Source organism: Dama dama, chromosome 1 (assembly GCF_033118175.1).
Source record: "Dama dama isolate Ldn47 chromosome 1, ASM3311817v1, whole genome shotgun sequence".
Lineage (NCBI taxonomy): Eukaryota > Metazoa > Chordata > Mammalia > Artiodactyla > Cervidae > Dama > Dama dama.
Window position 1 is genome coordinate 11,188,017 of NC_083681.1, and position 22,614 is coordinate 11,210,630.

At 36.1% G+C, this 22,614-nt stretch overlaps 1 protein-coding gene across 1 annotated transcript in view; it reads right to left on the reverse strand.

The window, feature by feature from the left end:
- Positions 1-22,614, reverse strand: part of CNTN5 (contactin 5) — a 1,550,500-nt gene that overhangs the window by 270,416 nt on the left and 1,257,470 nt on the right. The window contains exons 11-13 of the mRNA XM_061143613.1: positions 20,220-20,356; positions 13,719-13,848; positions 8,610-8,760 (exon numbers count right to left, since the gene is read on the reverse strand). Coding sequence (XP_060999596.1) covers positions 8,610-8,760; positions 13,719-13,848; positions 20,220-20,356 — 418 coding nt within the window. The remainder of the gene's footprint in view (positions 1-8,609; positions 8,761-13,718; positions 13,849-20,219; positions 20,357-22,614) is intronic.

Genomic DNA, 22,614 nt, shown 5'->3' on the forward strand with positions numbered 1-22,614 from the left:
AACTTTATATCTATTAGATGGACTAATGAAAAAACATGGAAAATGTGGAGAACTTCAAATATACTCATGGATTATTATTGTATTCAGTAGAAGATTATCAGTAATTTCAGCATGTAGATGACATCTTCAAAGCTGTGCTTTGAGAATATTCCTCTGGTAATGGGGAAAAGCATGGCTTTTATGGGAGAGTAGGGGGAAGTGGGAAAAAAAAAGAAGGAAACCCAGGAAAAATGGTTAAGTGTATGCTTAAATTGGGTTGAATATTTCATTTTCTGTTGAAGTTTTGCTCAATTGGTCAGTTGATTGAAAGAATGGTAGCATAAGAGACAGATCTGTTCAAATTGGACTAAAATGAATCTCAAGGGCCAATCATATCAATTTTTCTAGAATACATCTCTAAAAGACTAGGGCAAGCAATTCAAATTGTTTCCAAAACCAAGTAGATACTCTCCTTAAAGATATAAAAATTATAGCAGGATGGATAAGAATGTCCTTACCTTTTTATATGTCCAACTCAAATCTAAACTATTTGAATTAAATGATTAGAGATATATGCAATTTTAAGAAATTTACTCCTACAAATTTTTAGTGTATACCTTAACTTTCCTTACTACTACATAAATTAGAAAATATTATATAATAATTATATAAAATTTGTAAAGTACAGGAAAGCACAAAATTAACATTACCTATAATCCACCTCTTAGGGGTATTCTGTGAACAATTTGAGGCATCTACTATATGTAGGCATAGACATAAAATTGCTATCTACTTATATTGTATCTATTCCTGTCAGCTATGCTTATTACATTTGTTTGTTTTCACATCTTGTTCTCATATTTGTGACTATAAATTAGCTTTTACGCTTTACGGATCTCTCTGCTTCTCACTCTTTTGGGCTTCCATGTTCAGAGGCCTGGCTTTGTCTTCTGGTAACATTCCTAGCTTCTCTTGCCTCCCTTCACTATTTCTATCAATGTCTGAACCCCTTCCTCAAATATTAATCTTGACACCAGTCAGCTGCCCAAGACCAAGTCAAATATATTTAGGCTTCACTAGGTATCTAATATCATTTGGATAGAGGCAAGATGTTTGTTGATTCCTATTCTCTCATCCTTATGATATTTCAGTTTCCAGGTAAACTGATTCCTGGAAAAAGCTAACTGCTCTATTCTTTCTAATTTCAAGAATCCGCAGATTTCATTATTTTTCCTTTATAACATTATGTACTAAAATTGTTCTTTTGTAAAAAACTTCAAATCTTAAAATTTATATCCTTTCCCAGCCCCTTGATGGATTCATGATCCCAAAACTTATCCTGGATTGGTGTTGATGGGAGGGAGTAGGGAGAGAAACTTCTTGCCACCTTAAAGAGTAGCTTCTGTGTAGTAGAGGGATTCAAGTCAATTTGTAATGAGGCCCAATTCCTGAATTTAATATGTATGGGCATAAAGTAGAAGGTAGCAGAAGATTCCTTGTTCCCTTCATTTTTTGATTTAGTTGTAGTTTCAAAGGTCTAGGATTGAACAGTCTTTTGATCATTTCTTAATTGAGCCTATTTTTACCTGAAGGCATAATTCTTCTAAAGGGTAAAAATGTGTTCCTCTACATTGCTTAATTTCCAATGGTCCTATGACTTTGCGTTTTTTCCTCTTTAGTGTTTTGCTAAGATTTTAAAGAGAAGGTTAATCAGGCAGACCGTTGTGCAGTTAGCTTTTAAGATCAGGAAGTCAACATCCTAATCCCACCATGAGGAGTGTAAGACCATTTCCTCCTAATCCCCTTCAGCTCAGTGGACCTCTGGAATAGCATCCCCATCCGCGAGGGGCAGATAACACATTGTATATTGTGATCAATTCACAAGTATTACATCTTATGAAAGTAGCTATCAACCTTCTCATCCCTAAGATTATTTTATTTCCCTTGAAAGCATAGATTTTAACTTACAAAGGAAGTCAACTAATATATTCTTGATATATGAATGTTCATTTTCTCTCATTTACAATTTCTCAGACTCTGAGAAAAAAAAAAAAAAGAAAAGAAAACAAGATACCCAGGGTCTATATTGTTTTATGTTCTTAATATGTAAAAGACATTGTCACAGAGGAAACAACAAGACAGCTTGTTCATTAGCAGACACAGCATGTGGATGGAAACAGAGGGGCAGAAACAAGGCCCTAATTACACCCATGAATTCCTCTTCTTCCTTAGAAAAAGAAAGAAGACTTCGTTTTCGCCTCAGTAACAATGTCCTTTAGGGCTTGTGCTAAGAATATATTTTTCCATATGTCTGTGAGTTAGTATGTGAGCCTGATCATTGTTGCCTAATAAACACAACATGAATTCCCACCAGAAGTCAACTAATGGGCACTTCAAGTGCAGTTTTCTGTGTGTGTTAAATGAGTGAGTTGGAAACTTCGCTGTTCTGAAGCTCCTTTGGTGAGGAGGGGGTTATTACAAAGGATTTTCAGTAAGTCTTTGCCTAGATTATAGTCCCATAAAAGAAAAAAAAAAGCACTATAATACTGCCCCTCCATAGGATACTTTTTATATTTTGGGATACACAGTTTCCTTAGCATCCATCTGAATTATAGTCCATTTTCTCCATAACTGGTACCCACCCTACTTGGTCTAGAAATGAAAATTGGTACTTATTACAATAATTGTGAACAATTTTTAAAACATATATGACATATTTTATGCATTTCAATAACAGTTTTAATATATGCAGATGGAGAATAAACAAAAAACCTGTGCCTTTGCAAAAGCACTGTATTCTTCATTTCAGCCAAGATTGTCTTTGCCCACAAAAAATACAGGAAATGAACATAGAATAATGAAGGCTTAATATTTGTGCACTGTTGGAGTGCCTCTGGGTGATTATATTTTAACAGAAGTTAATGGCCAAGTAATGGAAATAATGAGCTGAAGTGAAAATCTAATATGCGTTTGATGAGCAGAACATTCTGAATGAAAGTACACTAGAGGAGAAAATCCCTATGGACTGTTTCATGTCTTAGTATTCCTGGAACAAATTAGTTTCAGTATGAAAGTGGACATGATCGATAAAGGAACTTAAGTGGACATGTGCTGGTGATTTTTTAAAGCAGTGGGACAAAACCTGGAGATGCCATAAAAGAAAAAAATACCCAAATATAGTTTAAAAACCTTCCTCTTTATTTCCATTACTCTTCATGTATATTCATTACATGTATATTAACATAGCCTATGATACTGATCACAGAACAGCTAACTATTGAGCCTGCTAGTTCAAAAATTATCCTAGTAATACTGAACCAAAAATAGGTAAGGTTGGTGAGAACGGCCACACCATGAAAAAATGCCAAGAAGAGTAGGTCTGGAGTCTGATGGATAAAGAATGCTAACATAGATTAGCAAATTTATCATATGGAAGGCACTAAAGGTTTTATAAATGCCAGATAATAACTTAATTTAGGCACGCTTCCCCTAATTATAGGAGAAAGGATAGGAAAGTGTTAAAGTTTTTCAGAAGTACTGATACCAAAATTAACACCAGTATTCAAAGATTCAAAAGTTCAAATGACACCATCATCATCACCACCACCACTACTGTCCACATCTGCAGCAATAGCTTCATCACAGTCACATTCATTGAGCACTTACTGAATGCCGTATACCAGCCAATGTATTTTACACACAAAATTTCATTTATTTCTCAGTACCTAACAGGTACTGTTATTCTTTTAGAACCTAAGTTTATAAGTAAGAAAACTAAGTGACCTGTTGAAAACTTATCATCTTCCCGCTTTACACCCTGGGTTCTACTGTTACCCACAATGTTAAACTGCTCTGTAAATTATAAATGCTACAGACTTAAAAGCAATCATCATCATTATTAGCAATAATATGATTTACTGTTTGAGCAGCAGTTCATACTGATCATTTCCTGATATAGACAATTCATTCTTATAAAAAACAAATGACTATAAACAACTCACAAACTCTGACATAATCCATTTTCTTACATATTTTAGTTGTATCACTTAGGGCCAAATGAATGAAATATTTTGTATGTATAATCAGACAACTTATTTGTTAATCTTATTTCTTCTAAAATTCATGTCATGTCCTAGTTACTCTTTATTACATTTTAAAATTTGCATGCATGTGTGCATGCTAAAGTATCTTCAGTCCTGTCAGTCTCTCTGTGACCCCATGGACTGTAGCTTACCAGGTTCCTCTGTCCATGGAGCTTCTCCAGGCAACAATACTGGATTGGGTTGAAATGTCCTTCTCCAGGAGATCTTCCCAACCCAGGTATCGAACCCCTGTCACCTATGGCCCCTGCATTTACAGGCGGATTCTTTACTGCTGAGCCACCCAGAAAGCCCTTTAAACTTTAGGATAATGATTTACGTATTTCTTTAGCAAAACAGACAAATTTAAGAAAGTTTGTGTTTTGAAGAATCCTTCCCAAAACAAAACGAAACTGAATTTGGGAACATTCTGTTAGGTGGTTAGAATAGGAAAAAGGAGTCCAAGATGGCAGTGGCTAAAAGACAAAGGAAAAAGTCCAAGAAAGTGGAACAAAAGAAAAATCCATGGACTGGAGTGAGAAATTCAGGTGAAACAAACATGCCCCCTTCTTGGCTAGCCCAATTTGCATAGGGTAGGCTCAAGGCCGGGGAAGGAAACAAGCACATAAAAGGAGGAAGTCAAGAGGGGCTGCGGTCTCTCCTTCGGGGTTGGCCTGCCCTCAAGCCTCCAGGGTGTACTATCCTTTATTTGCAGAATAAAACTGAGCTGTGACCAAGTTGTAACACGAGTCCACCATTTCAAAACTTTGCTGCAACAAGACAGAACCGAGGAAATTACACATGTGCCCTGACAGACCCATCAAAATGTGGCATAAGGTACACATAAGGAATAGGGTAAGGTAATAAATTGACACTCCATTGATAAAATAAATGACTTATTAACCTCAAGTTGTTATAGATTTACAGTTTAGAATTACATTGAAATTAATGCTGATTCAAATTCACTGTTTTGAGTTTCTGACATACTTTCAGCTGATTTGGTTACAATTTTTTTCTGCAGTTGAAATCTTTTATTACATTTTTAGGTTATTGCTCTGGACACAATTTTATGCTTTGAAAGTGATATGTTTCTCATACCTAAATGTTCCTATTATGATATATTATTACTTTAACATCATTTTCTCAATGTAATAGTAGTCTTTATGTCCCCATACAGGAAATTGTCATTTGTTGTTTTAATCCTTAATTTGGAAAGACCCCAAATAACTGAAGATTGTGAATGAAGGTCAGGCTATTCATTTAACTGGTTTTTTTTTTTTTCCTAGTTGTAGGTTGGATGAGTGAAGGACATACTTGATGCAGATTACATGAATGGTGAACATATTTATAACAAAATAAACAATGATTTGAACCTGTGCCCCAATGTGAAATACATATGACCCTAAATTTTCAAAGCATTAACAGTTTTCTAACATCTCCCTGTTAGGGAAATTAAATAGTCTTTTTAGGCTTAAGAGACAATGTAGAGCAGGCCTCTGACCTTGCTTCTAACCTGCCTGGACCTGTCCTGACTGTGAGTGCCCAGACTGCCTGGTGTGAGTGCAAGACTTGCAGCACCACAGATAAGACAGGTAAGGAATCTTGAAATTGTTGAGGCCCTGGAGGGGGCCTGGCCAATCAAGGCCTGGGTCTTAACAACATTCCAAGTTTTACATGACAAAAAAACCCACCATTAACATGAAAGCAGAGCTTCAATTTGCTCACAGGTTGATGACTGAGGGATTATAAACCCTGAACTGCAATTTTAAAAGACTCATCCAGAGAGTAGACTCACTGTCTGGGACCTTTTCCCAATTGGGACTCAGTATGTGCTGTGACATGAGACTTCCCAGTGCTGTTTAAGTCTGGATGCGGGCAAATTCAATTTGGTGAAGTATGTATTATTGCTCTCGTTTGCTGTTTCTGTTTCTCTTTCCTTTTAATGTTAATAAAGAAAGTAAGCTAGATAGTTCTCTAATAAATAGTGGCATTATTCATTTGTATATAATGTGTGACTTATTTTGTTAGCAAATCCTTTGAATCTGAGACAAAATTGAAAACTTTTGGCAAAACACTCCCTTTCCACTTACAAATAGCTGAAGTACTTCTAACAGATACAAATGACCTAAAATATATGTAAGAAAACAAGTTGTCATATGTAATTGAGATACTCTTCTAAAGCATATAAAATATATACATTTAAATTTTTGTTTTGCGCTCATATTTTTAGAATGTACAATTGTCCAAATAGCTATGTGTATTCTTATAATGCTTTGTGTAATTCTTTTTACTGTTATTTAAATCTTAGCCTCTTACTTTAATATGTGAACATTTATTTTTTATATCCAATTAGATTGTATTCTTACTGAAACTTGACACTGCCAAAAATTACATTTTGCAAGTGTGCCTGTCAATTTTAAAGAATAAAAATGCACTATTGTCTTTGATATTTGTTATGAAATTAAACCAATTTACAGATTTAAGCATATAGTTCAGGGTAACAAAATGCTAACTGTGTCTAAATCTTACTTTTACTTAAATAAAAACACCTTTCAGTATTATTGCTAAATAGCATTTTCACCAGAGGTATTGAAATATGGAAAATTTGAGTGATCTTAGTTTGATGCCATTGTATTTCACTGTTAACCAAGGAGTTAGCAGTAAATAGAAAAGGGAGCAAGAAAAATGGAAAATTCACAACTATGCATTTTGACTTCTGTAAAATAAAAAATTTATTACACTCATATTTTTGTAATAGAAATTCATAATCCCATTTCTCTTTCAGTACTTTTGCTTTGACAAAGAGATGGCATCATGCTTATTAAACTCAATGTGATGTTTACAAAGAGTTGATGAGGGACATTCTATGGTGAACTGAAATAAGACAAGGCTCACATGTCATTTTCAAACATAAAACAAAGTAATGCATTGCAAATGGAATGGCTTATACTAATATGTCATATATATTTTGATGATATGAGAAAATTCAATACATTCAAAAAAATTATAAGTAAGCAATGTAAAGTATATGTTCTTACTAGGATACTACAAATTCATTTTCTCCTGTTATAACGAAAGATTTGTGTGAGGTTTTTGTTTCTTTGTTTTTGTTTGTTTTTTCATATTTCTGAGCAACAATCATTAAAAATTCATTTCAACCATATACAATTCATCCAAATGAAACACTGATCTTACAGCTTATAATTCACTCCCCAATCTCACTTGCACTAAGAAAGAGTTTTTTCTTTTTTTTCCTAAACAAAATATCCATTATGTGGGAGATAAGTCACTTCAATCATATCCAACTCTTTGTGATCCTATAGACTATAGCCCACCAGGCCCCTCTGTCCATGGGATTCTCCAGGCAAGAATATTTGAGTGGGCTGCCATGTCCTCCTCTGGGGTGTCTTCCCAACCCAGGGATCAAACCCGCATCTCTTGCATTACAGATGGATTCCTTACCACTAGTGCTACCTGAGAAACCCAATGTCCATGATTAATCCATACCAATTCTAGGCAGCATAGATCCTTGGGCCTGACCGTAATCCAATCATTCATAAATTATTTCATTAGAGACATGCATCTTAAAATAATATCTCTCAGACTTGAATGGGAAAAGCATATATTCCAAAGATATTTTTCAAATATTCCAAAATATTCTAAAATTACTTAAGGAATTGTTTAAATGGACTCTAATGCTGACTTAAATTATTTTAGCTATATGTTTACTGAGACTGAAATATAAATCAAAACATAAACTCCTAATTTTTATAGATCAAATAAAAAACACAGCCTTAAACAACATATGCAACATTATTGTAACATATGGAAGATAATATTTTATCAAATCACCATTTGCAACACCAGATGATAATGACTGGTAATGCATGAGACTTTTGAGTTTGTCATACATAGACTGTTGTGCAACTATGTGATTCTCTCATCATTTTTCCCCATTTGTAGTCCCATGCTCTGCTTTGGCTTTATGTATCAATGACAGACCTTTATATGGTAGAAAGTTCTCTGTATATTCCTTATTTGCATGTAGCAACTGAAATAATTCTATAGTGTTTTTCATTAACATAATTAAAGCAATAATGCAAATTTAACTTGGCTGTATTCTGTCATAAAGGGATTACCCAGGATATCAAGAATATGTTTATATTATTTTTAATACTAACACTGGAATGCAAACCCATCATCTAAAAATTATCATAGATAACTTCTGGGTCCTCAAACCTGGAGACCCAAAATGAAAACCAAAATTAACTAACTGAATGAAAGTATTTGCTTTCTTCATAATCTGGTGAAATTCCCAATTGGTGCTGAAATATCACAGAAACAAGGAAGTAAGGCCATTTTGAGATAGAACTTTTTCCTTTATAGATCACTTGATTTCTTTCTTAACCACTATGAAGACAAAACCACAGCTCAGCCAGTTCATGAAATATGTCTCACCATTATGTTAAGACTCATATGCTTTGTGTGTATCATCCACAACTTCAGAAAAGTCTGATGTTAAAAGTTTGAATTATGAAATAGACTTCTAACCTTTTATTCTCTCTAACTGCTTTGTCTCCCTTCTTCCAAGAGATAGTTGGTTTTGGAGATCCTTGAGGTTTGCACTCTATGATGACTTCTTGGTCTTTGGGAATAATTATTGTTTTCTTCAGTTGATTCAGTGCAAAAGTGGGAGCTGAAGCTATAAAAAAGAAAAGGTTAATTCTACCAGAAGCAATGACAGTAACTTCTAACGGATGATTCACTGAGATTGGGCAATTTTACCTTTGGAATGCATTTTTAATAAAATCATAAGATATCTACACATATAAAAGGCACTAATTTGAATATTAATTTGAATATTTGAATATTAATTTGAATATTAATTTAATTATTGCTTCATAGATATCTTATTGGCTGTCCTTTCTTTTACCAGGTTCTTACAATTGTGGGGCCTACAGATAAAGGTTGTTTCAAAGAATGAGATGCTTTAATTAAACTTTAATTGTGTAAGTTTAATGATCACTTTGGGCAAAAGGTGAAGGGGTTGAACATGGGTCTGTTTGGGGCTTCCTTTGGAAAAATGGAGGCTATCTGTGAAGAAGGCAATCCTGTGTCATCTGTTTCTAATCTCTGAGTCTTGATGCATATTTTACTTAATAATGTGTATGTGTGTGTGTGTTCAGGCTCTCAGTCATGTCCAATAATTGCAACACATAATTTTCCAGGCAAGAATACTGGAACAGGTTGCCATTTTCTACTCCAGGGGATCTTCCTGACCCAGGGATGGAACTGGGATCTCCTGCACCTCCTGCATTGTCAGGAAGCTTCTTTAGCACTGGGCCACCTGAGAAGTCCATTTAAATAGTATACAAAACTAAATGTAGAGTTTTAGGAAATACAGTTTTAAGAATTGAATAATTTAAATTTCAACTCATTGGTTGCAATTATTCACCTAGGCCTGAGCATTCATTAATATTCATTTTATATTACTAGATTTTTATTATTAGTTTTCATTTAAATTTCCCAAGACATTCCAGTAGGTAGCTGTGGTTAACAACACTGAACTAAAGTTCAGTGCAGATCAGTCGCTCAGTCATATCCAACAATTTATGACCACCTGGACTGCAGCACGAAAAGCTTGCTGCACCACCAAATCCTGGAGCCTACTCAAACTCATGTCAAGCCCATCAATGATGCCATCCTACCATCTTATCCTCTGTCATCCCCTTCTCCTCCTGCCTTCAATCTTTCCCAGAATCAGGGTCTTCTCAATGAGTCAGTTCTTCCCATAAGGTGGCCAAAGTATTGGAGTTTCATCTTCAGCATCAGCCCTTCCAATGAATATTCAGGACTGATTTCCTTTAGGATGGACTGGTTGGACCTCCTTGTAGTCCAAGAGACTGTCAAGAGTCTTCTCCAACATCACAGTTCAAAAGCATCAATTCTTTGTTGCTCAGCTGTCTTTGTATTCCAACTTTCACACCCATACACAACTACTGGAAAAACCATACCTTTGACTAGATGGACCTTTGTTGGCAAAGAAATGCCCCTGCTTTTTAATATGCTGTCTAGGTTGATCATAGCTTTTCTTCCAAGGAGCAAGTGTCTTAATTCATGGCTGCAGTCAAAGTCTCACTGTTTCCACTGTTTCCCAATCTATTTGCCATGAAGTGATGGGACCAGATGCCGTGATCTTAGTTTTCTGAATGTTGACTTTTAAGCCAACTTTTTCACTGTTCTCTTTCACTTTCATCAAGATTCTCTTTAGTTCTTCACTTTCTGTCATAAGGGTGGTGTCATCTGCATATCTGAAGTTGTTGATATTTCTCCCAGGAAACTTGATTCCAGCTTGTGGTTCATCCAGCACTTTGCATGATGTACTCTGCATATAAGTTAAATAAGCACGGCGAAAATAAACAGCCTTGACGTACTCTTTTCCTGATTTGGAACCAGTCTGTTGTTCCATGTCCAGTTCTAACTCTTGCTTCTTGACCTGAATACAGATTTCCTAGGAGTCAAGTCAGGGGTTCTGCTTATTTCCATCTCTTTAAGAATTTTCCATAGTTTGTTGTGATCCAAACAGTCAACGGCTTTGCTTTATTCAATAAAGAAGTAGTATGTGTTTTTCTGGAACTCTCGTGCTTTTTCCATGATCCAACAGATGTTGGCAGTTTGATCTCTGGTTCCCCTGTCTTTATAAGCCCACCTTGAACATATGGAATTTTATGGTTCTTGTACTGTTGAAGCCTGGCTTGGAGAATTTTGAGCATTACTTTGCTAGCATGTGAGATGAGGACAACTGAATGGTAGTTTGAGCATTCTTTGGCATTGTCTTTTTTTTGGGATTGGGATGAAAACTGACCTTTTCTAGTCCTGTGGCCACTGCTGAGTTTTCCAAATTTGCTGGCATATTGAGTGTAGCTCTTTCACAGCATCATCTTTTAGGATTTGAAATAGCTCACCTGTAATTCCATCACGTCCACTAGCTTTGTTCATAGTGATGCTTCCTAAGGCCCACTTGACTTTGCATTTCAGGATGTCTGACTCTAGGGGAGTGATCACACCATCGTGATTATATGGATCCTGAAGATCTTTTTTGTATAGTTTTTCTGTCCTTAACTGTGCCCATCTTTCCATGAAATATTCCCTTGCTATCTCTAATTTTCTTGAAGAGATCTCTAGTCTTTCCCATTCTATTGTTTTCCTTTATTTCTTTGCATTGATCCCTGAGGAATGCTTTCATATCTTTCCTTGCTATTCTTTGGAACTCTGCATTCAAATTGGTATATCTTTCCTTTTCTCTTTTACCTTTAGCTTCTTCTTTTTTTTTTGGTCAGCTATTTGTAATGCTTCCTCAGTCAACCATTTTGCCATTTTGCATTTCTTTTTCTTGGGGATGGTCTTGATCCCTGCCTCCTGTACAATGTCATGAACTCCCTCTGTGGTTCTTTAAGCACTCTGTCTATCAGATCTAATCCCTTGAATCTATTAGTCAGCTCCACTGCATAATTGTAAGGGATTTGATTTAGGTCCTACCTGAATCGTCTAGTGGTTTTCCCTACTTTCTTCAATTTGAGTCTGAATTTGGCAATAGGGAGTTCATAATCTCATCCACAGCCAGCTTCCAGTCTCATTTTTGCTGACTGTATAGAACTTCTCCATCCTTGGCTGCAAAAAATATAATCAATCTGATTTTGGTATTGACCTTCTGGTGATGACCATGTGTAGAGTCTTCTCTTGTGTTGTTGGAAGAGGGTGTTTGCTATGACCTGGGTGTTCTCTTGGCAAAACTCTATTAGCCTTTGCCCTGCTTCATTTCGTGCTCCAAGGCAAATTTGTCCATTACTCCAGGTATCTGTTGACTTCTTACTTTTTCATTCCAGTCCCCTATAATGAAATGGACATCTTTTGGGGGTGTTTGCTTGTTCTAGAAGGTCTTGTAGTTCTTCATCAAACCGTTCAGCTTCATCAGCATTAGTGGTTGGGGTATAGACTTGGATTACTGTGATATTGAATGGTTTGCCTTAGAAACGAACAGAGATGATTCTGTCGTTTTTCAGATTGCATCCAAGTACTGCATTTCAGACTCTTGTTGACTATGATGGCTACTGTATTTCTTTTAAGGGAGTCTTACCCACAGTATTAGATATAATGGTCATCTGAGTTAAATTCACTCATTCCAGCCCATTTTAGTTCAGTGATTCCTAAAATGCTGAACTAAAGAATATGTGAAAAAATAAATAAACAAACAACAAAAAAAGAGACACCTTTACATCTAAAAGAGAACCTGGAAAATATCTGTACAAGTTTACTGTATCTTAGACATTTTTTTATGCCAATCTGAAAATCTTATGAATATTTCATTTGTGTTTTATGTTCATTACATAGAAGTATAACATAATTATACTTAGCACATAACACATAACATTAAAAGATATCTATGCATCACAAACAGAAAAAGGTACCAACTGAGATGAGTTAAGAAATTGAAAGAAAAATTTAGGAATTTATAGAAAGATAACATATTTGGTTGCCTACTGGGTATATACCTTATTAAAGGTAATTTTGAAAACATATTTTTGAATAAGAAAGGAATCCATTTGAGAGTGTTTCTGCATAAACTATTGATTAGGTGAGTGCTGAATCAGTTTTTTAATTCAGAAATACTGGTGTATGAGCTAACAAGAAAGTAAATATTTTTTGATTGGTTAGGATGTAAGACATTGAAACATGGACTCCTGTATCAATATTGGATGGATTTGTTATAGTGTGAGGAAATTTCAAATATAAACATTCATAATTCAAGTTGGTTTATGGCATATTATATTTAACTGATATATGAAAGGTGCATTTTCAGACTCCAAGATCTTGGGTGTTTCTGTGAATGTTGTGCTTTGGGTCAGTGGGAAGTACACAGCATACTCAGGCCTTTGCACACTTCTGATAAATGGTGTGTTAAGGTCATCTAAGTCTCTCTCTTTGTGTTATAATTATCCCAGAACCAAAATTTAGAACATCTTGAGAATGAGAAAAAAGAAAATCGATTCTAGTGCCCTAAAGAGGCTCAATTTGGTAGCCTGTTCCCCTGGATTGAATTTTTCTTGTAGGAAAGTGTGAAGTAGTGCTAGTGTTCTGGTTATATTCCAGAATGTAACCCTATGAGCTTACTGTGTTCGGCTTTAGGAGGGCTCTCATCAACCTGTTAAGGTGGTAACATCTCTTTAACAGACGATGCTTTCTTGGGCGTCCTGCCTTGCAGGAGCCACGTACCTACTGGTAGGTAGGAGCAGCTTGGGAAAATATTAAGCATTGCTGTGTTGATACCCTACATTCTGATACTCTACCTTTATGACAACTTTCCTTGAAAGTTAGCATACTTTTCTTATGTGATTTTTTCAAAGCCATAGAAAAGATATATTGTGTAAATCTGTTAGAATTAAAACTAAAATTAAAGAAAGTACACGTTAAGGACAAATTGTATGCTATATAACCTTATCTCCCAAAATTTAAAAAGTATATATCAGAAAGGCATAGTATTTCTTTTTAAAAGATAAAATTGGTTTTTACAATCACATCATAAACCTCCAGCATAGTAAGAATTAAAGCATGAGAAGAAGCCACACTTCTTTCTTGTTCATTTAGTTAGAAACAGCATACCTAAAATCTTCAGCTCAGCACTTGCATAGATGGTTCCATATTTATTTTCAGCCAGACACTGATACATTCCAGCATCTGATTGATTCACATTGTGGATCATCAATACTCCATTAACCATCTCAACCCTACTCTGTAATGAAATAAGAAAAATAGATATAGAAATTGAATGTTTCACACATATTTTACAGTTATTCTCTCCTAGATTAAAAAAAAAAAAAAGGCCTCCAACGTTGAAACCCCATGGACTATAGCCCTCTGACTCCTCTCCATGGAATTCTCCAGGCAAGAATACTGGCGTGTGTAGCTGTTCTCTTCAGGGGATCTTCCTGACCCAGGCACTGAAGCTGGGTCTCCTGCATTGCAGGCAGATCCTTTACCATCTGAGTCACTAGGAAGCCCCCACAATTAATACAGTTGAACATTATTTCAATTTAGGAAGACAAATTTACTATACATTATTCTAATGTAAAATATAGCTATGTCTTGATCAGAAAAGAAATTATATCTTCTTATAGTTATTTTTATGAATTTTACTTTTGATTATATTTTAAAATAAGCAGCTTTTGTTTGGTATACTGGTCAAGCTAATGAAATACAGTCATCAGATAATGCTTTTATCGAATTTATTTTACAAATAAGAAGCTGGATTTCAAATGTAGAAAGGATTGAGACTGCAGATATGTAGGATCAAAGTTAAATACAGTCCACTAAATTCCAAGAATCTCTTTATTATATTGATCTGGTCAGATGTTTGTCTTTTCTCTCATATTCCAACACAATGACATAGATTTAAAAAAAAAAAAAAAACTGTCCTATAACTGGAATCTGTATAAAACTTTTGGTCAGAAAATGTAAATTTAATTATCAGATGAAATAATACAGAAGACAGAAAATAAAACACATGCAAACTGAGGTAAACTGAGGCCAAGAGCACACTTCGAAAACAAATTTTAAATTTAAAATGTTCTTTAACAATCAGATATCTTATCTATTCAACATCAAGCAAATCATTCTTTTAATTTTAGTGAGCAGTGCTTTGCTTATCTATCAACAGAGATGCCAAGTAATTTGACATCATTTTTTAAATGAACCCATTCATTCATTCGACAATTATCTGCCAGTGGAATTTACTGAGTTGGTGAGAGTAGACAATATAACCAGCACACGCCCCTTCCCAAGGTTTATGTGCTATCCCAAGAAGATTAGAGAGACAGGCAATAAGCCAACGTCCCAGGATTCCCACTCCCTCCCTCTCAGTTTTCTTTAACAGTTCTCCTATTCTTTTTATTTGTGTCGGTCTTTTTCTGTAACTATGCTTTGGCGTTAGTGATTTTAGAATAAGGGAATATTGGAGTTGGATGTGACTGTGGCAGTGATATGATCCAATTTTTTGATTTTACAAAAGGGCAAATCAAGGTCCAAAAAGGCAAACTACAGAAACGAGATCCTTCGATAATGGCAGAACTTGTGCAGAAACTGTGTTTGGAATTTCAATTTATACACTTCCCCTCCCTTTTGTCCATAGGTAATAAAGTAAGATGGTAGGTGTTGCGAGAGGGCATCAGAGGGCAGACACACTGAATCCATAATCACAGAAAACTAGCCAATCTGATCACAGGACCACAGCCTTGTCTAACTCAATGAAACTAAGCCATGCCGTGTGGGGCCACCCAAGACGGATGGGTAATGGTGGAGAGGTCTGACAGAATGTGGTCCACTGGAGAAAGGAATGGCAAACCACTTCAGTATTCTTGCCTTGAGAACCTCATGAACAGTATGAGAAGGCAAAATGATAGGATACTGAAAGAGGAAATCCCCAGGTCGGTAGTTACCCACTATGCTACTGGAGATCAGTGGAGAAATAACTCCAGAAAGAATGAAGGGATGGAACCAAAGCAGAAACAATACCCAGTTGCAGATGTGACTGGTGATAGAAGCAAGGTCCAATGCTGTAAAGAGCAATATTGCAGAGGAACCTGGAATGTTAGGTCCATGAATCAAGGCAAGTTGGAAGTGGTCAAACAGGAGATGGAAAGAGTGAACATCTACACTTTAGGAGTCAGTGAACCAAAATGGACTAGAATGGGTGAATTTAACACAGATGACCATTATATTTACTACTATGGGCAAGAATCCCTTAGAAGAAATGGAGTAGCCATCATAGTCAACAAGAGTCAACAAAATAAAGTACTTGGATGCAATCCCCAAAATGACAGAATGATCTGTTTGTTTCCCAGGCAAACCATTCAATATCACGGTAATCCAAGCCTATGCCCCAACCTGTAATGCTGAAACAGCTGAAGGTGAACAGTTCTATGAAGACCTACAAGACCTTCTAGAACTAACATGCAAAAAAGATGCCCTTTTCATTATAGGGTACTGGAATGCAAAAGGAGGAAGTCAACAAATACCTGGAGTAATGGGCAAATTTGGCCTTGGAGTACAGAATGAAACAGGGCAAAGCTAACAGGGTTTTGCCAAGAGAATGCACTGGTCACAGTACACACCCTTTTCCAACAACACAAGAGAAGACTCTACACATGGACATCATCAGATGGTCAGTACCAAAATCAGATTGATTATATTATTTGCAGCCAAAGACGGAGAAGCTCTATTCAGTCACCAAAAACAAGACCAGAGCCTGACTATGGCACAGATCATGAACTCCTTATTGCCAAATTCAGACTTAAACTGAAGAAAGTAAGGATAACCACTAGACCATTCAGGTATGACCTAAATCAAATCCCTTTTGACTCTACAGTGGAAGTGAGAAATAGATTCAAGGGATTAGATGTGATAGAGTGGTAAAATGGCTGTCTGAGGAGGTTTTACAAACTGCTATGAAAAGAATAGAAACAAAAGTCAAAGGAGAAAAGAAAAGATATACCCATTTGAATGCGGAGTTCCAAAGAATGCAAGGAGAGATAAGAAAGCTTTCCTCAGGGATCAATGCAAAGAAATAGAGGAAAACAATAGAATGGGAAAGACTGGAGATCTCTTCAAGAAACTTAGAGACACCAAGGGAACATTTAATGGAAAGATGGGCACAATAAGGGACAGAAATGGAATGGACCTAACAGAAGCAGAAGATATTAAGAAGAGGTGGCAAGAATACACAGAAAAACTATACAAAAAAGATCTTCAGGATCCATATAATCATGATGGTGTGATCACTCACCTAGAGCCAGACATCCTGAAATGCAAAGTCAAGAAGGCCTTAGGAAGCATCACTATGAACAAAGCTAGTCGACGTGATGGAATTACAGGTGAGCTATTTCAAATCCTGAAAGATGATTCTGTGAAAGTGCTGCACTCAATATGCCAGCAAACTTGGAATACTCAGCAGTGGCCACAGGACTGGTAAATGTAAGTTTCCATTCCAATCCCAAAGAAAGGCAATGCCAAAAAAAAAGAAAGGCAATGCCAAAGAATGTTCAAAATACTACATAATTGCCTTAATCTCACACAGTATCAAAATAATGCTCAAAATTCTCCAAGCCAGGCTTCAACTATATGTGAAGTGTGAACTTCAAGATGTTCAAGCTGGTTTTAGAAAAGACAGAGGAACCAGAGATCAAATTGCCAACATCTTTTGGATCATTGAAAAAGAATGAGAGTTCCAGAAAAACATCTGCTTCTGCTTTATTGACTATGCCAAAGCCTTCCACTCTGTGAATCAAAACAAACTGTGGAAAATTCTGAAAAAGATGGGAGTACCAGACCACCTGACCTGCCTCCTTAGAAATCTGTAGGCAGGTCAAAAAAAAAAAACAGTTAGAACTGGACATGGAACAATAGACTGGTTTCAAATCTGGAAGGAGTACATCTAGGTTGCATATTGTCACATTGTTTATTTAACTTATATGCTGAATATATCATGAGATTACTAGATTGGATGAAGGAAAAGCTGGAATCAAGATTGCCAGGAGAAAAATCAATAACCTCAGACATTCAGATGACACCACACTTCCGGCAGAAAGCAAAGAAGTACTAAAGAGACTCTTGATGAAAGTGGAAGAAGATAGTGAAAAAGTTGGATTAAAACTCAACACTCAGAAAACTAAGATCATGACATCTGGTCCCATCACTTCATGGCAAATAGATGGGGAAACAATGGAGACAGTGATGGACTTTATTTTTTGGGGTTCTGAAATCACTGCAGGTGGTCACTACAGCCATGAAAATAAAAGACACTTGCTCTTTGGAAGAAAAGGTATGACCATCCTAGACAGCATATTTATAAAGCAGAGACATTACGTTCCTGACAAAGGTCTGTCTAGTCAAAGCTATGGCTTTTCCAGTAGTCATGTATGGATGTGAGAGATGGACTATAAAGAAAGCTGAGTGCCGAAGAATTGATGCTTTTGAAATGTGGTGTTGGAGAAGATGCTTGAGAGTCCATTGGACTGCAAAGAGATCCAACCAGTCCATCCTAAAGGAAATCAGTCCTGAATAATCATCGGAAGGATTGATGCTGAAGCTGAAACTCCAATACTTTGATCATCTGATGCAAAGAACTGACTCATTGGAAAAGACCCTGATTCTGGGAAAGATTGAAGGTGGGAGGAGAAGCAGATGACAGAGAATGAGATGGTTGGATGGCATCACCGACTCAATGGACATGAGTTTGAGTAAACTCTGGGAGTTGGTGATGGACAGGGACGCCTGGGTTGCTGCAGTCCATGTGGTTGCCAAGAGTTGGACAAGACTGAGCTACTGAACTGAACTGAAGGACAAAAGATAAACTGATTAGAATCAAATGGGTCCAAGGTAGTAGACAAGTTGACTTGATTAGACCCTGATCTTCAATCAGCAAGGATAATGAAACACCCAGAGGCACCATGGACAGTTCCAATCACTGTCAAAAAGACCAAGGAGTGCATTATGACACAATTCCTGGAAATCTCCACCTCTTCCCAAAAATAGTTGCAATAATCCTCCCACTTAATAGCATGTGAAATACCCAGCCTATAAAAACTAACCACACCACATTTTGCACTGCACTTGCCCTCTGTGATGGCCCAGGCTCTGTCTGTGGATTGTACTTCTCTCTGACTCTGAATAAATCCATTTCTTAACTGCCACTTTATCTCTCACTGAATTCTTTCTGTGGTGGGACATCAAGAACGTGAGCTTCATTCAGTCCTGAAAGCAGGTATTGTGGATTTTGGCTGGGTTAGAATCCCAGCCCATAGGTTCCAGTCCCAATATGTGGTAAACAGTTTCCATCTCAGGCAAGCAACTTTATATTTTGATTATCCCACCATATTCAAAGTGACAGCAGTTGGTTAGATGATGTCTAAAAGTCTGCTAAAATGGCAATGAGTTAATGATAATCACTGATATTTTCCTATGAACTTATAGGATTGAATAAAATTTGAAGAAGTGATGTATTACCAGAAAGTAATGAGGCAATTAAAATGAAAAGAAAACTATTTTTTTCAACAACAACAAAAAGAACCCCATACAAAAACATGGGCAGAAGACCTAAATATAGATTTCTCCAAAGAAGACACACAGATGGCCAACAGGCACATGAAAAGATTTTCAAAATTGCCAATTATTAGAGAAATGCAAATCAAACTACAATAAGGTACAGCCTCACACCAGTCAGAATAGCCAGCCATCATTAAAAAGTCTACAACTAACAAATGCTGGAGAGGATGTGGAGAAAAGGGAACTCTTCTACAATTGGTGGGTATGTAAGTTGGTGCAACCACAGTGGAAAACTAAAAATACAATTACCATATGATCAAGTGATCCCACTCTTGGGCATATATCTGGACAAAACTGTAATTCAAAAAGATATTTGCACACCTATGTTTATAACAGCACTATTTGCAATAGCCAAGACATGGAAATAACCTAAATGTCCTTCAACAGATAAGTGGGTAAAGAAGATATGACACATCTATACAATGGAATATTCAGCCAGCAAAATAATGTCATTTGCAGCAACATGGATGTAAGTTGAAATTATCATACTAAGAAAAGTAAGTCAGAAAAAGACAAATATCGTATGATATCACTTATATGTGAAATCTAAAATATTACACAATGAATCTATTTATGAAGCAGAACCAGAATCACAGAGATAGGGAGCAGATTAGTGCTTGCCAAGGGGGCAGAGGTTGGAGGACAGATGTAGTGGGAGTATACATAGAATGGATAAGCAACAAAGTTCCACTGTACAATACATAGAATTATATTCAATATCCTATGATAAACCACAATGGAAAATAACATTTTAAAAAGAATATATATATGTATAATTGAATCACTGTGCTGTACAGAAATAATTAACACAACATCGTAAATCAACTATAGTTCAATCATTTTTTTTAAAGAGTGAAAATTAATTTGTTTATATGTTATCTTTCTCATTCCGAATATAAGGGATAAATAAGAAGTGGCTTTCAATAAGACTAACAGAAGTTAGTTTGTCCTTTGTGAAATTCCACAAAAATATCACTGGAACATGTTAATGGTTACCAACAGTACCTGGGGCAAGAGGGGCACTCCATTCTTCAGCCAGCGGTAGGTGGGCCCGGGTTTTCCAGTGGCCTTACATTCCCATCGCAGAGGGCTCCCACTGTCTAACTGAGTATCATTCAGTTTTTCTGCCCAGTGTGGATAGGCTATAAGAGTTTAAGGAAAAAAGGGTGATTTCACTTCTCAACGTTTCACAAAAATCAAGGTTTTATGGAATGTTAATGAATTCATAAGCATTAAATATTTTATCAATTCATGTAACTTGGATTTTGGAAGAAAATTGGCACGGCATTACACAGAGAACTCTCTATCCTGTGTAAAAATATAACCATGATGATGTTTTAATAATTTGAAACACTTTTTAATCTAAATGAAGCATATCTTTCTGTTCTTGTTGTTTAATTTTAAAATATCTCCTCTTCAAAAGGCACTTTTTTTCTTATCTTTTAAAAAATTTATTTATTTTTAATTGAAGGATAATTGCTTTAAAATATTGTGTTGTTTTATGTCATATATCAACATGAACCAGTCATAAGGGGGAGAACATACAGGTCTTCTTGTTTTACCCTCCTTAGAGTAAGTGGTAGATTCTTCCCATGGAGAGCATGGGAACTTGTTTAGAAAGCAGTCTTTCTAAACTAAAAATCTTTCTAAACAAGAAGCATCTCTTCTTCCAAATATTGAGCAGAATTAGCACAGTTTTAAGTAATATAACATGGAAAAAAAAGTAATATAACATGCCCATTTACTGAATAACTGTTCTGTTTTTGTTTCCTAATAAAGCCTGAATTGTTTCAAAAAATAATTTGTAAATTCAAGTATCATTTGATATAAAATTGTTCTATATTTGCTGGCATTTTAGTATACACACATATATTTATATATACAAGTTTTCAATGCTCTGTTTCTTTCTCAAAAAAGATAATATTCCACTCATGAAGTTTATAAAGTGTGAAAAGTGAAACTCGCTCAGCTGGGTCCGACTCTTTGCCACCCCATGGACTACACAGTCCATGGAATCCTATAGGCCAGAATGCTGGAGTGGGTAGCCTTTTCCTTCTCCAGGGGATCTTCCCAACCCAGGGATCTAACCCAGGTTTCCCACATTGCAGGGGGATTCTTTACCAGCTGAAACACAAGGGAAGCCCAAGAATACTGGAGTGGGTAGCCTATCCCCTCCCCAGAGGATCTTCCGACCGAGGGATCGAGCTGGGTTCTCCTGCATTGCAGGCGGATTCCTTCCCAACTGAGCTGTCAGGGCAGCCATGGTTAAAGCATCTTTCCTACATTGACATTTTTCTCAAGTTTGAATCTCTGAATCTCTCTCATCTATTTCTTTCATCTCTCTGACCCTTTCCCTTCTGGCAATCACCCATTTGTTCTCTGCATCTATTACTCTGTTTCAGTTTTGTTATGTGTTTTCATTTGTTTTGTTTTTCAGATTCCACACAAAAGTGAAATCATATGATGCTTGTGTTTCTCTGACTTATTTTCCTTAACATAATTCCCTCTGGGTCCACCCGAGTTGTCAGAGATGGTAAGATTTCTTTTCTTTTTTTTTTAAAGCCTGAGTATCATTCCATTTTATATGTATGTGTGTGAGTGTGTGTGTGTGTGTGTGTGTGTTTCAAGATGTCCGATACTTTTTCATAGCTATTGAGACGATTATATGATTTTTTTCTTTGATTTGTTAAAGTGATATAACACAATAATTTGCACCCTTGGGATAAGCCCCACTAGATCATTGTGTGATCATTGTAATGTATTGTTGAATTCAATTTGCTAGTTTTATTTTTTGTTGTTGAGGATGTGTCCATCTGTGTTCATCAGTGGTATTGGCCTGTAAATTTTTTGTGCTATATTTCTGTCTGGTTTTAGTACTAGGTGATATTGTAGAATGAGTTCAGACATATTCCTCTGCAAATTTTTGGAAGAGTTTGAAAAGGAGGGCTGTTAACTTTAAATTTTTGGTAGACTTCACCACCTGGGAGGCCATCTGGTACTATACTTTTGTTTGCTGGGAGTTTTTATTTTATTTTATTTTATTACTGATGTAACTTCATTACTGGTAATTGATCTTTTCATATTTTCTATTTATTCCTGATTGTTTCTTGGGAAATTGTACATTTCCAGACACTTATTCTTTTTTTCTACATTGTCCATTTTATTGACATATAATTGTTTGTAGTAATCTCTTATGATGCTTTGTCTTTCTGTGGTATTGGCTGTGACTTCTCTTCTTTCAGCTTTGATTTTATTTACATGGACCCTCTTTTTCTTGATGAGTCTAGGGACAGTTTTATCAGTTTTACTTATTTCAAAGTACCAGCTCAGTGAATTTCACTGATCTTGTTTATTGTTCTTAGTCTCTACTTCACTTATGTCTGCCCCGTTTGCTGCCAGG